Source organism: Suncus etruscus, chromosome 1, assembly GCF_024139225.1.
Source record: "Suncus etruscus isolate mSunEtr1 chromosome 1, mSunEtr1.pri.cur, whole genome shotgun sequence".
NCBI classification, from domain to species: domain Eukaryota; kingdom Metazoa; phylum Chordata; class Mammalia; order Eulipotyphla; family Soricidae; genus Suncus; species Suncus etruscus.
In genome coordinates, this window is record NC_064848.1 from 188747363 (window position 1) to 188761920 (window position 14558).

At 49.3% G+C, this 14558-nt stretch overlaps 1 protein-coding gene across 1 annotated transcript; it reads right to left on the reverse strand.

The window, feature by feature from the left end:
• Nucleotides 1–3038: 3038 nt before the first annotated feature.
• On the reverse strand, nucleotides 3039–8161 carry KRT36 (keratin 36). The gene is made up of 7 exons (XM_049780018.1): nucleotides 7703–8161; nucleotides 6800–6882; nucleotides 6067–6223; nucleotides 4907–5068; nucleotides 4688–4813; nucleotides 4336–4556; nucleotides 3039–3234 (listed from the first exon to the last, which is right to left on the reverse strand). The coding sequence occupies exons 1-7, from the start codon at nucleotides 8159–8161 to the stop codon at nucleotides 3039–3041; spliced, it is 1404 nt and encodes a 467-aa protein (XP_049635975.1).
• Between the last annotated feature and the right edge of the window lie 6397 nt (nucleotides 8162–14558).

Sequence of the window (14558 nt, forward strand, 5' to 3'; positions counted from 1 at the left end):
ACAAACTACAGAGGCAGGGACTGCACCCAGAAGATTCTACATGCCAGTTCTTCTGTTTTTCTTCAGCTGGTATGTTGGGGGCTCTGGGCAGGACAGCTATCCATAGGCCCCCTGGGCTAACCACTTAGTCCAGGGGACTGAGATCCCCCCACGCCAGAGTGGTCTTTAGGGCCACGCCTGGTAAATCAGGCCCTGGGGGGAGTGGGGGGGAGAGAAATTCCTTCCCTATGCATACTGCACCCCATTCAGGAGTTCTTTTCTATCTAGTATTCATTTTCAAAAGCACACGCGACACATATACTTTTTAACAACACCCAAAAATATTCTTAATTCTCGACTGTTTCTAGAAATAAAAATTTAATTCCCTAGATTTGAAGGATAATATTCAAATAGGTCTCTAAAATCAGTGAATATGTAGACTTCCTATACAGTGGTCCTCTCTGACTGCCAAGCCTAATCCATAAACAATTCATCTATACAATGTATATAGCCCCTTCTCCACACCAGAGCCCCTTCTACTCCCTCATCTCCCAATCTGGATTTATTATCTTCCCCTTAATTAACCCTCTTTACCCTCAGTTCTTTAATTTGTTAGGCACCAAGACCAACCTCTTGCCCCAACAGATTCTGCCCTTTCGCACACCCCTACAAAGCTCATTATTACTCCTTAACTCTCTCACCCCCAACCATCAGTACTCCACATTTACCCTTTTTAACTTTAGTACTACATAGTTCTAATCACACACCAAAGTCGTGCATTGGATTTAACAACCCCCAACTGTTTCAAAAGACATAAAATGGACGTTGAATATTTTATGTGTCTTTTGAATTTTTGTTTTGTTTTGTTTTTTGGGTCACACCCGGCGTTGCTCAGGGGTTACTCCTGGCTGTCTGCTCAGAAATAGCTCCTGGCAGGCACGGGGGACCATATGGGACACCGGGATTCAAACCAACCACCTTTGGTCCTGGATCGGCTGCTTGCAAGGCAAACGCTGCTGTGCTATCTCTCCGGGTCCGTCTTTTGAATATTTTATGTGTATTTTCTTTAACAGCTATAACTCTTTCTAAATATTCTTTTACCATGACGATTCTACCCACTTTTTATCTTGTCTTCTCTTTGTGAGCTGTTCAATAAGGAATTTTTGTGGAAGAATCCCTCAGTTTAATGCTTATGATTGAACCATGTCATGGGGATTGTTGGACTTGTTCTTGTGGCCCCCAAATGCGCCGATAACACCACGTGGCATTGTTCCTTGTTTGCATAGGCATTAAAATGGGAAAATACTATACATACAAATAAGTTCTTACCTAATAGAGATTGGAACACACAGATCTCGTAGTGCAATGAGACCTTGTGCCCTGAACATTGATATAATGACCTGGCACAGGCCTCAGATGAATGGGTAGCCTCCATTCACCCCTGAACCAGGGAAGCTATCTACAAAACATCCAAGGTTTTTTATAACACCTGGAAGCAATCCTCTACAAGGGAAGACCCTACCACGGCTCTCACATTGACCTGCTCAAAAGAGACTTCCCTTAACACTAAGAAGACTTGACAACAACAACGACCTGCTTACAGGACAGGGTTCTCTGCATTGCCCTATAACTGTGAGGGGAAACAAGAGGACGCTCTGCACCAACCTGACTGCAATATAGGATATGCAGATTTCAGGATCTTTAATAAAGAAACATGATACCAACAACAGAGACTGTGTGAAAAATAAAAGTGTATTGGCACTACAGACAATGACCTGGATTGGACAAACTAGTTTGCCTGGAGCCTAGAGTTGGTCTTATGCCAGGATACTTCACGGGTAAGGTCTCTGTATTTAGGCCAAGGCTTTTCCTTTCCATGTCCCTCATTTTTTGGTGGGCCTATGCAAACAATAATTGCCACTCTAACACCATTTTTACTGTGCTCCTTTGACTCTAATTCTTAAGAAAAACAACCCACTTAAACTTTTGAGGTTAACTTAAACTAATATGCATGTGCATGGAAATGTAAAAAAGTACTTTGCCTTCAATGTTTAAGGAGTTACATAAGTTTTATGGCTTTAGATTGCTTGGTGTGCTGCTAAGAAATATTATGTACTACAATCTGGGGGCTGGAGGGACAAAGTAATTGTACATGGGTTCTGTTTTATTTTTCTTAATGTTCTTTGGCTGAAAGTTCAAAGTTAAGATATCAGCAATGGGACTACTGAGAATTCTGTTTATGGGTGATTGTCCTTCCACTGTAACTTTACCTTGTCCTCTTTCTTTGCATCTTTGTTCTCATAATTAAAAATAAAAAATTAATAAAAAAAGAAAAAAATCACATCGCAGGGACCAGAGAGATAGCACAGCAGTAGGGCATTTGTCTCGCATGCAGCCAATTCAGAATGGTGGTTCAAATCCTGGCATTTCATATGGTCCCCCCATGCCTGCCAGGAGTTATTTCTGAGTGCAGAGCCAAGAGTAACCCCTGAGCACAACCAGGTGTGACCCTCCCCCTCCAAAAAAAAATAAAATAAAACACATCTCAGATTAAGGACAGGTGGAAAGGCAGAATGAGCACCACACACAGAACCTCAGTTCTAGCCGGGCTATTGAGGCAGGCTGGCTGGCAAGCGTTTGCCTTTTCTGGGATTGCCCTCAATGATGCCCATGGCAGGACCTAACTTATGGAGCCCAGGGGGCAGTGCTTTTCCTCATGGACCAGGGCCTGAATAGCCCACTATCCCATTGGCTGAGTCAACCTATCCCTCCCCACCACTCAGAGCCAGAAAGACAGACCTGAGACCCAACCCACAGCCTTATGCATTCCCCAATCAAACACCCTACAAACAACCACATGAGAACAAAACAGGCAAGTTTGTGATGCCAAAAGAACATACTTTATTGGTCCACTTCCGGGGAAATCTAGTAAAGCAACATAGTTCAGGAACATAGTGTAAGATGGGTCAGTAGAAAAGCCTGCTAGCGGGGAGCCCTTCTGGGGACAGGAAGGGTCACTTAGAACCAGGAGCTTCAATGGTGTCCCCCTCACTGGGCAGTTACATGGCTCGTGGCAAGATATGCTCCCGGGAAGAGATGACCTTGCCATCTCTGATCTCCTCGGTGATGGTGCGGATCTGTGTGCTGACCTGGGAGGCCGGGGCACAGGGCACAGTTGGGGCACAGGGTACAGTTGAGGCGAATGGTACCCTGATGGCAGGCTTACACTCCGTGCTGCAAGGATGGGCGGGGAGCCTGGGGAAGGAAAGTGATTAGGGAGCCAAATGGATTCAGGAAATTAGGGGGAGACAAGTGGGCATGACATCCAAAAGGCTCTGACAGGATCTCTGAGATCCCCAAAGGCAGGGAGGTTAGGACTGCGGGAATAAAGACTAGTGATTATAGTGATGCATGGGGGGGCACAATGCCTAGGACCAGCTCATCTACACCACAACGGCAGCCAGGAGCTGAGAGAGAGCTCAAAGGTGCAAGCATGGTGGAAACTGAGTCCAAACCCATGACCATTCCTGCTCTCCCGCTCCATACCACTGCTTGGGAGACCCAAAAATAAACACAAAAGTAAATTTGTAGGGCCCGGAGAGATAGCACAGCGGCATTTGCCTTGCAAGCAGCTGATCCAGGACCAAAGGTGGTTGGTTCGAATCCCGGTGTCCCATATGGTCCCCCGTGCCTGCCAGGAGCTATTTCTGAGCAGACAGCCAGGAGTAACTCCTGAGCACCGCCGGGTGTGACCCAAAAAAAAAAAAAAAAAAGTAAATTTGTAAATAAAAGAAAGAAATTGAGACTTTGCACATAATTTTTTGTTTTCTTTGAGGCCACACCCAGCAGCTGTCAGAGTTTGCTCCTGTGCTCAGAGTTCATTTATGACAGTCCTCAGGAACCATGTTTGGGGTTTTTTGTTTGTTTGTCTTAGGGGGGAATTTTTTTTTATTTATTTGTTTTGTTTTGGGGCCACACCCAGTGAAGCTCAGGGGTTACTCCTGGCTATGCGCTCAGAAATCTCTCCTGACTTGGGGGACAATATGAGACGCTGGGGGATCAAACTACATACCATCCTAGACTAGTGTGGGCAAGGCAGACTGATGCCTTACCACTTGTGTCACTGCTCTGGCCCCAGGGAACCATGTTTGATGCCAGGGACTGAACCCAGGGATCTCACATGCAAGAAAAGGACCCTGCTTGCTGTCCTATCTATCTGACCCTGGGAATGAGAAAGAGATTAGGGATCTCTCTGAGCAATAACAGCTTCGTAGGCCTGTCTCTTTATAGTGGCTGGGAATGTGGTCTAGGGGCTCCCTTATGCCACTCCATTCTCCCATCCCACTAGTCACTCACTTGCAGTCTTCATTTTCCAGCAAGCGGCGGTATGTGGCGATCTCTGACTCCAGCCGTGCCTTGACATCTAGTAGCACCTGGTACTCGTTGTTCTGCCGCTCTAGGTCACAGCGGATCTCAGCCAGCTGAGACTCCACATTGGTGATCATGCACTGCATCTGTCCTAGCTGCGAGCTGTAGCGGGCCTCGGTCTCAGCCAGTGTGGATTCTAGAGAGTTTCGCTGTAGGGAAAGAGAAGAACTAGCAATGGGAAGGAATTCACACCAGAAATGCCTGAAACAGGGGTTCAGGGGTTCTGAATCAATATAAGGTCTTGACTATAATTGGTGACTCTGGGGGTGCCTACACTCACCATGCCATGCTGGGCCTGCAGTTCGATCTCTAGGGCATTGACTGTGCGCCGCAGCTCAATGATCTCCGACTGGCAGCACTGCAGCTGCTCTGAGCTGGACACCACCTGCTGGTTCAGCTCTTCAGTCTGGAAGACAAGAAAGGGCCCCATGCACCTAAAGCTCCGAGCAGCCCCAAGAAAGAGCCCCCGGGAACCCACGGCATGGCTGCCTCTCCCCACCTGGGTGTTGAACCAGGCTTCCACGTCTCTGCGATTATTCTCCACCAGAGCCTCATACTGGCACCGCATATCATCCAGGACCTTGTTGAGGTCCACTGGGGGGGCTGCATCCACTTCCACATTCAGCCGGTCCCCAAGCTGGCAACGGAGTGTGTTGACTTCCTGCAGAGAGTAGGATCCTGTGATAAAGATCCTGGACTGGGGCTTCCACTGAGCAGTTTCCCCATTCAGGTGCCAACTGTGTCCCATAAAACAGACCACTGGACCTCCCTAGCTTTATGCATCTATACTCACCTTTTGTGGGGATTTGAGAGGGTATAGGGAAATGGACCAGACACCAGAAAGGTAAAATTACTAGGGGGCATTAGAGTCTAGTTGTAGATTTAGGGTCAAAGGCAGGGGAACCCTGATGACCTGAGGCAAGTGACTTAACCTCTCTAGACTTCTAGTTTTCATTATTAAACAACACTCTGTAGAGTCAAATAATTAAAGATGGTGCTGGATGGAGATGGATGGAGGCCTTTCTCTGCCATCCCAGGCCACGTGGCTCCGCAACCCCTATCCAGCCGGCGGGTCCCAGGCCCAAGTGAATGGCAGAATCAGACTCATCCAGAGACAGGCATCAGGAAGCATCAGCTTTATTCATCCCTATCCACCACATGTGTGTGGCCTACATCATAACCTTTCAAGCATTCAACCATTCTTAGCTAGTCCTGCATCTTAACTCCTTTCAGCCATCTCCCTTTAACCTCCATGCTGGTCTAAGACCAAAAGAGGCAAAGACCCAAAAGCCAGAGAGCCCAGCAGCCCAGAAACCCCTGGCTCAAAGGCTTATCTACCTTTTCCAAGACCCCTCCCAGGAATGGGCGGGGTCTTGCAGGTAAGATCACACATAATATCTGGTTCCCAAGACCCTCCCAGAAATGGGTGGGTCTCAGGTAGCTACACCTAAATCCAGGGTGGAGTTACACACTCTAATATATCTCCTGGGATTGTTGTGAGGAAGAAATGAAAGGAGAATAACATGCAAAAAAAAATATCTAATTCCGTCTATGAACATTAGCAGGAACCTTGTGGGCATGGCTACCACAAGTGTGACACTCAAAAGCCTCCGGGTGCTCCCAGATGTCAGGGTTGGGACTCCATGACACCAGCCTCACCTCCTCATGGTTCTTCTTGAGGCAGAGCAGCTCCTCCTTCAGAGACTCCACCTGCATCTCCAGGTCAGCCTTGCATAGGGTCAGCTCATCTAGGATGCGGCGCAGGCCATTAATGTCAGCCTCCACCAGCTGTCGCATGTTCAATTCTGTCTCATACCTATGCACCAAGGAAGGCTGCTTAGTCTTCGGTCAGAAACAGCAATTCCCTGAGGACCTTACCCCACAGTCTGGATGCAATGTGGCTTTCCTGCTAACAACTTCATGTGGCCTTCTTGCTGGCTCCCTCCCCAAAGCAGAGACTCAACATGGGAGCAGGACAGAACACAAGGACAAAGTGCAGGAACAGGACAGGACAAAGCATGAAGACAGAGTACAGGAGTAGGAAAGAGCATAGCAGTATCAAGACAGAACATGAACATGAACAAGACAGAACATGACAGGACAGAGCACAGGAGTATTGAGACAGAATGTTGTGGCAGGAAAAAAAAAACACAAGAGCATCAGGGACAGAGCACAGAAGCAGGACAGATCACAGGAGCAGCAAGACAGAGCATAGGAGCAGGACAGAGCTTAGAGTAGCAAGAAAAAAAACAAGGGCACTGGGACAGAATCATGGAAGCAGCAGGAAAGAACACAAGAGCATCAAGATCGAGCACAGTAGCAGAACAAGCATAGAGCATCAAGACAGAGCACAGAAGCAGGGCAATAACCTGCCGAGATATGTCCCACTCACTTTGTGTGGAAGTCATCAGCAGCCAGCTTAGAATTATCAATTTGCAGGACCAGTCTGGAATTCTCAGCCTTGGTTAGCAGGATCTGGGGAACACGAGAGTGTTCTTTGAGCTGGAAAATGCCCAAGGCACATGGAGGGGGAACCCAGCTCATAGAAGTTATGCTTCAAGGCACCACCTACATCTTTGGCATCTCCAGCTAGAGCCCTAAGTCCCAGAGTGGAGGACAAGTGAGCCTTGGCAGGGCAACCCCCAGGGCATCATCAAGTGTCTGTCCTAGCACCTGTAACCCCCAGAGTTACCTATATTGGGATGAGTGAAGAAACCAGCCTTTAGAAGCAAGTTCTATGTTCAACAAAAAGGGTTGTGAGACCATGAGCAAGTCACTAAACCTCTGAAATGCAACTTCTATGGGGCCAGAGCAATATCTCCAGAGAGGAGAGCACTTGCCTTGCATGCCATTAACCTGGGTTCCATTCCAGACACACAAATGGTCCCCCACCAGTAGTGAGCCCTAAGCACAGAGCCAGGAGTAAGCCAAGGAGTAAGCTCTGAGCACAGCTAGGTAACAATACAATAACGTGCAGCCTCAACACCTGTTCAATAAAGTGCTAATGTCCCTCTCTCCAGGAAGAACAAATAAGCCAAGAGATGGGTAGCTCTGTGCCCAGTGGAGGCCTGGCACACTGCCCTTCCTAAACTAAAACATCAAAGGGATGACAGGGACAGAAGGAGAGGCTGTAAATATGCTACCAGACAACCAGTGAGAAACAGAGAAATCTGGGCCTTCAAAAACAAAAAAAGCAAGTCTTAGAGAAACCTGCACATGTCCTCAGGAACCAAGTTCCCATCTGAGGCCCCCAAAATCCCTCTGTGCTGGCTGGACAGAGACAGGTCTTCATTACCTTCTGCTGCAGCTCCTCCATGGTCTTGAAGTAAGACTGGTAGTCAGGGCACATGTAGGGGATCTGGGACTCATACCACTCCCGGATACGACACTCCAGCTCGGCATTGCTCTGTTCCAGCTGCCGCACCTTCTCCAAGTAGTTGGCCAGGCGGTCATTGAGGAACTGCATGGTCTCCTTCTCGCTGCCATTGAACGAGCCCTCGCAGAGCCAGCCCCCGCTCCCCAGGAAGCCGGAGGGGTGACACCTCGATGACAGGTAGGAGCCAGGCACGCAGCTGCCAAGGCCAGAGAGGCCCAGCCTGACCGACGAGGCCGAGCCCGCAACTCCAGCAAGACTCGGAACCCTGCAGGAACCCATGGAGCGGACGGAAGATATCCGAGAGATGCCACCAACCGTGCTGCAGAAGCTCTTGGCAGAGCCGGAGGAGAAGATCGGGGAACAGAACTGCGTGGTCATGATGTTCGCAAAGGAAGGTTGCAGTTGAGTAAGGAGCTGGGATTCTGTACTTTCCAGGCCTCTCCAGGACCTTTATATATGTTCTCCATAGGGTGTTGACAGGGTGTTGTATTCTCTTGGGAAAATCTATTCCTCCTGCAGAAAGCTAATCTCATTAGAACGAGATTTTTTTTTTTTGCTAACCATCCAGAATTCCTTACCTTGTAAAAAAAAATTAATTAATAAAGGTCTTAAGTTTGGTTTGCTACATCAGGACTCGATTATGTCACCTCCAAACAGAATATGATTTTTATTGCCTCTTTAAAGTCTGCACCATACGCCGGGAGTGGCCTCACTATGACATTCTTGGGTCACTTTTCTCTCTTATACTTACTATATGGAGCCCAGACCAACCTATTGTCACCATCACCAGCCCCCATTCACTCCATCCACTGAGCTCTCTGCCCACCAAAATCCTGGACCCTGCCAGGGACACTGGGATAGTAAAAGAGGGGCAAAGAGACCTCACCTTCACAGAGGGTAGGAGCCCTAATTATGTGCCATTACATTATGTGCATTACAGTGTGTCCTCCCACAACCATCCTAGGAGTAACCAGATGGACTGTATTTCCCACTGTGAGACCTAAGGTTTAGACAGGTATCAAGTGGAAACCAGGGGTCTTGGGCCTCACATTCCTTCCTCACATAACCAAGGACAGATACAGGCCCCAAAAATGCAGGGATGAAATTGCTGGGTTCAAATCTTGACTCTCCTGCTTTCGACCACACAGCCTGTCTCCTGCATTCTCCACATCTCTCATTTGGGACAGTGATATCATCAGTGTGCATTGTGGTTTTATGACACCTAGAAAGGGGCTTTGCATCTGGAAATGGTGGAAGTGAGGTTTAGAGAGAACCTGCCTCTGAGGATGGTTATGGCTATGACCTGCCAGCATCAGGGGAGCGAGCCACCACCACCCCCATTGTGGTGTTTCAAAGGGCAGCTTTGTTTATGGCACCCCAGTTCTCTGAACCAAGGATGATGCTGCCCCCTCAGAACCCTAGTCTCTGAGCAGGAGGGAAGATAGTGCAGACTCTTCAGGAAGGGAAGAAATAAGAGCAAGGCAGCCAGATGGTTCCATGAGTTGCAAGTGAACCTGCGACCTTTGGGTCCCTGTGCTTTCAGTCCTCCAGTCTCACTGCATGGGCTCCCAGGGTCCCAGACTCAGGTCTCTTTGCTCTCCAAGGTCCCTCTGGGCTTTCCCAGGGCTCCTCCCCTGCACAGATGGGGTTCACAAGGCGAGCGTTTATGGGCGCGTTTATGCGCTTCTCTGGTCATAATTTACCAGTCTCTTAAACAACTTTATAAGCTTCTCTTTGAAATTACTCAGGAAGGTTGGCTGTTGACTGTGGGGCCTCACCCCTTGCTAGGGATGTCTCCATGGGGTGCTGAGACCAGATGATGGGGTCCCCAAGATCCCAGCCTGTTTATCTGCCTTTTATGGGGTGCACAGTGGGGCACAGGCTAAGGTCCCTGTCACCTTCAGCTTTAGCAAAATATGGGGCATGATTTCTGGCAATCCCAACAGGAGTTCTCTGCAGGTTGAACAGGTCATACCCTAACCTCTGCTCTTCACTTCTGGCATCACAGACTCCATCATTATTTGGGGGACTGCATGTGCCTACTCATCTCTCACTAGGTGCCGGCAGCATTTCCCTCCCCCAACAAGGAAAACAACACATCTCTAAACATGACCCATGGAGGGGGTCAGCATCACCCCCTGGTTGATAACAGCTGTACTGAGGACAGGACAGGGACTCAAGCAATCATTTTGTTTTCTAGAAATAGCAAAGTGCTTGGTACTCGAAGCCTCCCCTTCTGCCCAGGACATGGATTCTGGGCTTTACCTGGCCCTGGCCCAACTCCTCTCCACCCTGGTATCTCAGCTGATTAGGGACCAGAGGGGCACAATTTCATTTCCTTGGAGGGATGTTTTGTATTTTGAAAGATATACCTGGGAATACTCAGGGTACCATGCAGTGCTGGGAATGAGTAGAGGTCCCCTGCATACAAAGCCTGTACTCAGCCTATTGAACTATCTCCTCTTATTTCTGTGATTTAAGCCCATATTTACCAAATTTCCTGGCAGATGACAGACAATGCTACAGTTCTAATAAAATCCCTGTCACTCAGCTTCAGCAGGACCAAGGGGCATGAGGAAAATCATGAAGCTGTCCTGGTCAGGTAACAAACCAAAGGAGAAGTTCTTTCAACAGTCCTCAGTCTCCAGTTATTATCACACAGTCCATCCACCAACTCACCCCACCCATGCTATCCAGACTTTGTCCCTGAGCTGCTGAATAAAGAGGAGGTATGGGCTGCAGGGCCCACAGCATGACTGGGCTTGCTTTCCCTTGCCAACCCCCCTGGGCTTCACCTGCACACTCAGAGCCGGGGAAATAGCCTCCCTCTGGGCCCCCTTTACATACAGAGCCACACCCACATACCCTTGAGTGAAAGCTTGGGGACTTGCAGCAGAAGGAACTGTCAAAGCCCTGGACACAAAACAGTGAAGACAAGGAGTCTGGCCTGTACTCTGTACTCAAACTGCCTCATCCCTCTGAACCCCAATCTCCCCAAGAGGTGAACAGAGATCAAAATACCTGAGGACCGTGAGAACTACAATAAAACAGGCCTGATAAACCAGATCAAAACTACTCATGGGGCCCATGTGGTTAGAGATCCAGCCCATCCTGCTTCCAGGGGATCAAACCACTCACCCTGGTTTCATGGGGAGCAGCTAAGAACCCTGACACAGCTGTGCAGACCAAACCATTACTCAGAGGGGGCTAGAACTCTGTGAGCAGGGGTCCCTCGTGCCAGCACCTGAGTCTGGCTTCAACACAATTTCCCAAGGGGGCAATATCAGCATGAGGGGGGATGCTGGAAGGATCCAGAGGGACAATAATGCTCTCAGGTAGGAATGGGGTATACTTCCTGCATATTCCTTTAAAGGCATATTTTGGGGATGCTGAGTGTTTGGGTTTTTTACTGAAAAGGGGGCAATGAGCCAAATAAACTTGGCAACTTCTACTCTAGAAGCTGTTACAAGCATTTTCTCCCAACCTGCAAGCACAGGCGCCAGTTCTGAGGCTTCCATGACTCTGTGCACCTGGAACCAAGCTTGGAGGCAGAGAGAGGAGAGGAGAACTAATCATAGGACAGAAAACATCCTGACTTTTCCAGAGCCCATCCAGGAAAGCCACCAGCTCAAAATTAAGCTGAGTAGGTGGCCCCTTCTTGACAAAAATCTCCACTCAAGGATGAGCTTGTGTCTGAAAGCTGAGGTTTCCTGTGCAGAAAGATCTGCTGTCATTCCCCAAATAAAAATTCAGCCTGCTCTCTAGCCCACTCTGACCAGCCATGACCTCAGGACAGAGGTACTAGCATCCAGGAAGATAGTGATTTCTGGGAAGTATGTTCCTATCCTGATCCCAGCACTTCCCAGGTATTCCCAAACCTAGAAGAAGCAGACAGACAGTGGACATGAGGCAGCTGGGAATGGAGGAAGAGCACGTCACGCCAAGTCACCTCATGCCAAATGCAATTAAAGTCTCACTTCCTGACTTCCTCCTGAAGCCTCACCCCTCTCTGCCTTCCACAATTTAGGATTGATTCCTCACTGTACAGTGCTTCCAACACACAAGAGCAGATTTTTCTCCTCTTCAGACCCTACTCTGCACCCCTGCAGACAATGGGGGGACCTCCTCCTATAGTTACTCTCAGAAAACACCAGTTTTTCCCTTAAAGCAGAGAACTTGTCCTAGCAACAACATGAACAGTGTTCCCAGCACTGACAAACATGATGTGTCTGATTTCTGGGTCAAACGACCACATCTAATATTCTTGCCAACTCCAATGCTGGTATATGAGTGATCCCAAGGCCAACAAGCCCTCACAAGCTCACGAAGCAGATCGTGTTCTGGGAGGAAGCCAACTTTTCAATTAAGATATTTCTGGCCACCGGTTTAATCTGTCTAACAAATCCCAGAAAGGCATGGCTAACCCCAGAGGCATGGTAGGGGAGGGGTTGTAGGCTGACGCCTTGGGATAGGCTCGGCAGATTTACACAGCAAAAATATGCCCAATATTTGGCATGAATGCTTCTTCTTTCTCTCATGGCAGTAACAGCTCATTCATCTGGGCCCTTGTATGGACTCCATAAAGTGCTAGCCCATGGCTGTGCCATTTCTTCTCTAGCTAAGGTCCGTCACTATGACAGCACTGTGCCCCCTCAGTCTTCTGCACCCTGTTCTCACAGATCTGTAGCACCCAGAAAATTCATCCCTCCTCCCAGCCCAACCTCATTGGGGGACAATCCACCTGATGGCTACCGTCCTGAGTAGTGTGACTCAGGCCATTCTAGACAAGATTTGACAAGTCTTTTCTGCTTCACTTCCCAGCACCCCTGCCTGTACCCCACACATCCATTGACCCCTGCTGCCTGGGGCTCAGGTATCTGTGCACTCCAGGGGGTCACTTTGAACTCCCTATGGGCTCCCACCTCTGCTCAAGGACCGTGGGGGTACAGAATAGTTGATCCTGAGTGGCAAGTCTCCACAAGGCTACTGGCACCCCACGTCCCACTGACCTCTCCATCCCTGATTAGGCCTTAAAAGCCCCCTATCATTCCCCAGATCACAAAGCTGTTTCTTTCCCCCTCAATAAATAAGGCTCTTGTCCTAGGCTTTACCATCCTCTTTGAAAAGGCATTTACCACAGGGAGCCCCAGTCATACCTCTTGGTTCTTTCCATATCTGCCTTCTGCCTGCTGGGATGGGGATAGCAGGCCTTCTCACCCTCAGCCATATTTCCCCCACAGCATGGAGGCTGGTGAGTCCAGGGCCCCACACCTAGGTGTCATGGTTTGGACACATCCAGAGCTGCAACCACTCTCCTTGAAGGCCATCGTAATCCTGTGTGTGGGAGATCACAGTCCAGAGAGAATGGGGCTGGTGACTCTGTCTCCCGCATATCCTTCTTTCAGGTGTCACTTAGCCAAACCACAGAGTGACCTTCCCCACTATTGGATTGGGCTGGGCCCTCTGCCTGGCATGCAAGCCACCCCCTCTCCTCCCTTCAGGACCTCGGCTGGCCACAGCTCTCAGACTATAATTAATCCCACTCCAAGTGGCCGAGTCTGCTTTCATCTGAGTCTCAGATGAAAGAAGCCACAGAGTCGTTAAGGCTGCGTGTAAAAGGAAGCCACAAGAGTGATAGCCAGCTCTCTGCCAACTCCCCCAGATGCCACCCCCAAAGAGACCTGGACAAGCCTCTCCAACCTGACCATCCCAAACTGTGAGAAAAAGCTGCATACTTCGTATACCCGTGACACCAAAAAAGAGCTCTATTCTAAGTAACATAGTCCAAGTAAGCAGCTCTGTGACAGCTGCCCACAGCATTCCCAGGACACAGGTGGGTAGAGAGTGAGACCTTGCAACCTTCGGTCAGTCTTGTCTTTGATCACATCCTGTAAGCTCAGACTCAGACCCTGCTTCACTCCCTACTTCCCTGGATAATAGCCTTCCCAGGAACCCTTGGTTCCTTCTCCTTATTGCACAGTCTCCTGTGGACCCAGACCAGGGGACAACAGGCATCTCAGAAGTGTTCCTGAGCACATCAAGGTACAAGACAGGGCTTATGATGGGAAGGGGACTGAGTGGGAGGCAATTCCAGGACCCCATGCACCAGGCTGAGTCCCAACTGGGCTGCCCTGTCCTAGCTGAGTCTGCCCCCTGCAGGACCCAAGAGGGACACTCTGCAGGTGGCAGAGTGGAAGGACAGAGGCATCTTAGGGAGAAAGGGGTGTGGCCCGCTGAGGATGCGCAAAAGGAGACCGGCTCAGACACTCACACTGCATCCTGGAAGCCTCAGGAATGCCTTGAGGCCTGTCTTTGTTCCCTGAGCATCAGTGTCAAGGGAGCCTCATTTCTGTCCCAAGTGTTTTAGTTGGTGTTGGAGAACATGGGAGGGAGTGTAGACAATCGGCTTCCAGGCCCCCTGGGCAGACTTTGTGACCTGTGACATGGGCACCAGGGGGCAGCTCTGAGGTGTTTGGAAAAACCAAAGGGAAGGCAAGAGGGAACTTGGGAAGAGAAAAAGGGCCTGCTAGCCATGACCCTGAGTTTCTCTAGCTCACATCTCCCTGAATGCACACATGTTCAGTCACAGCTATAGACACAGAACAGGAGACTTCAGATCAGGGGCCCCACTTTTTCCTCATTGCTACTAACCTAGAAAGTGGGGGTACGAGTGAGTATCGAGGGGCACCAAGCCAGACTTGTTCTCCTCATTTGTGCGGATGAAAGAGGGAGTCAAGTTGAATTCATCCAACTACCCCACCACCACCACCCACTA

What these genes read in the sequence shown, in the direction of transcription:
- KRT36 (XM_049780018.1), bottom strand. Translation starts at nt 8,161, where the DNA reads ATGACCACGCAGTTCTGTTCCCCGATCTTCTCCTCCGGCTCTGCCAAG. An exon ending in TGCAGGCCCAGCATGGCATG is followed by an intron (nt 4,557 to 4,687) that starts GTGAGTGTAGGC and finishes CTTTCCCTACAG; the next exon opens with CGAAACTCTCTAGAATCCAC. An exon ending in CTGGAAAATGAAGACTGCAA is followed by an intron (nt 3,235 to 4,335) that starts GTGAGTGACTAG and finishes TTCCTTCCCCAG; the next exon opens with GCTCCCCGCCCATCCTTGCA.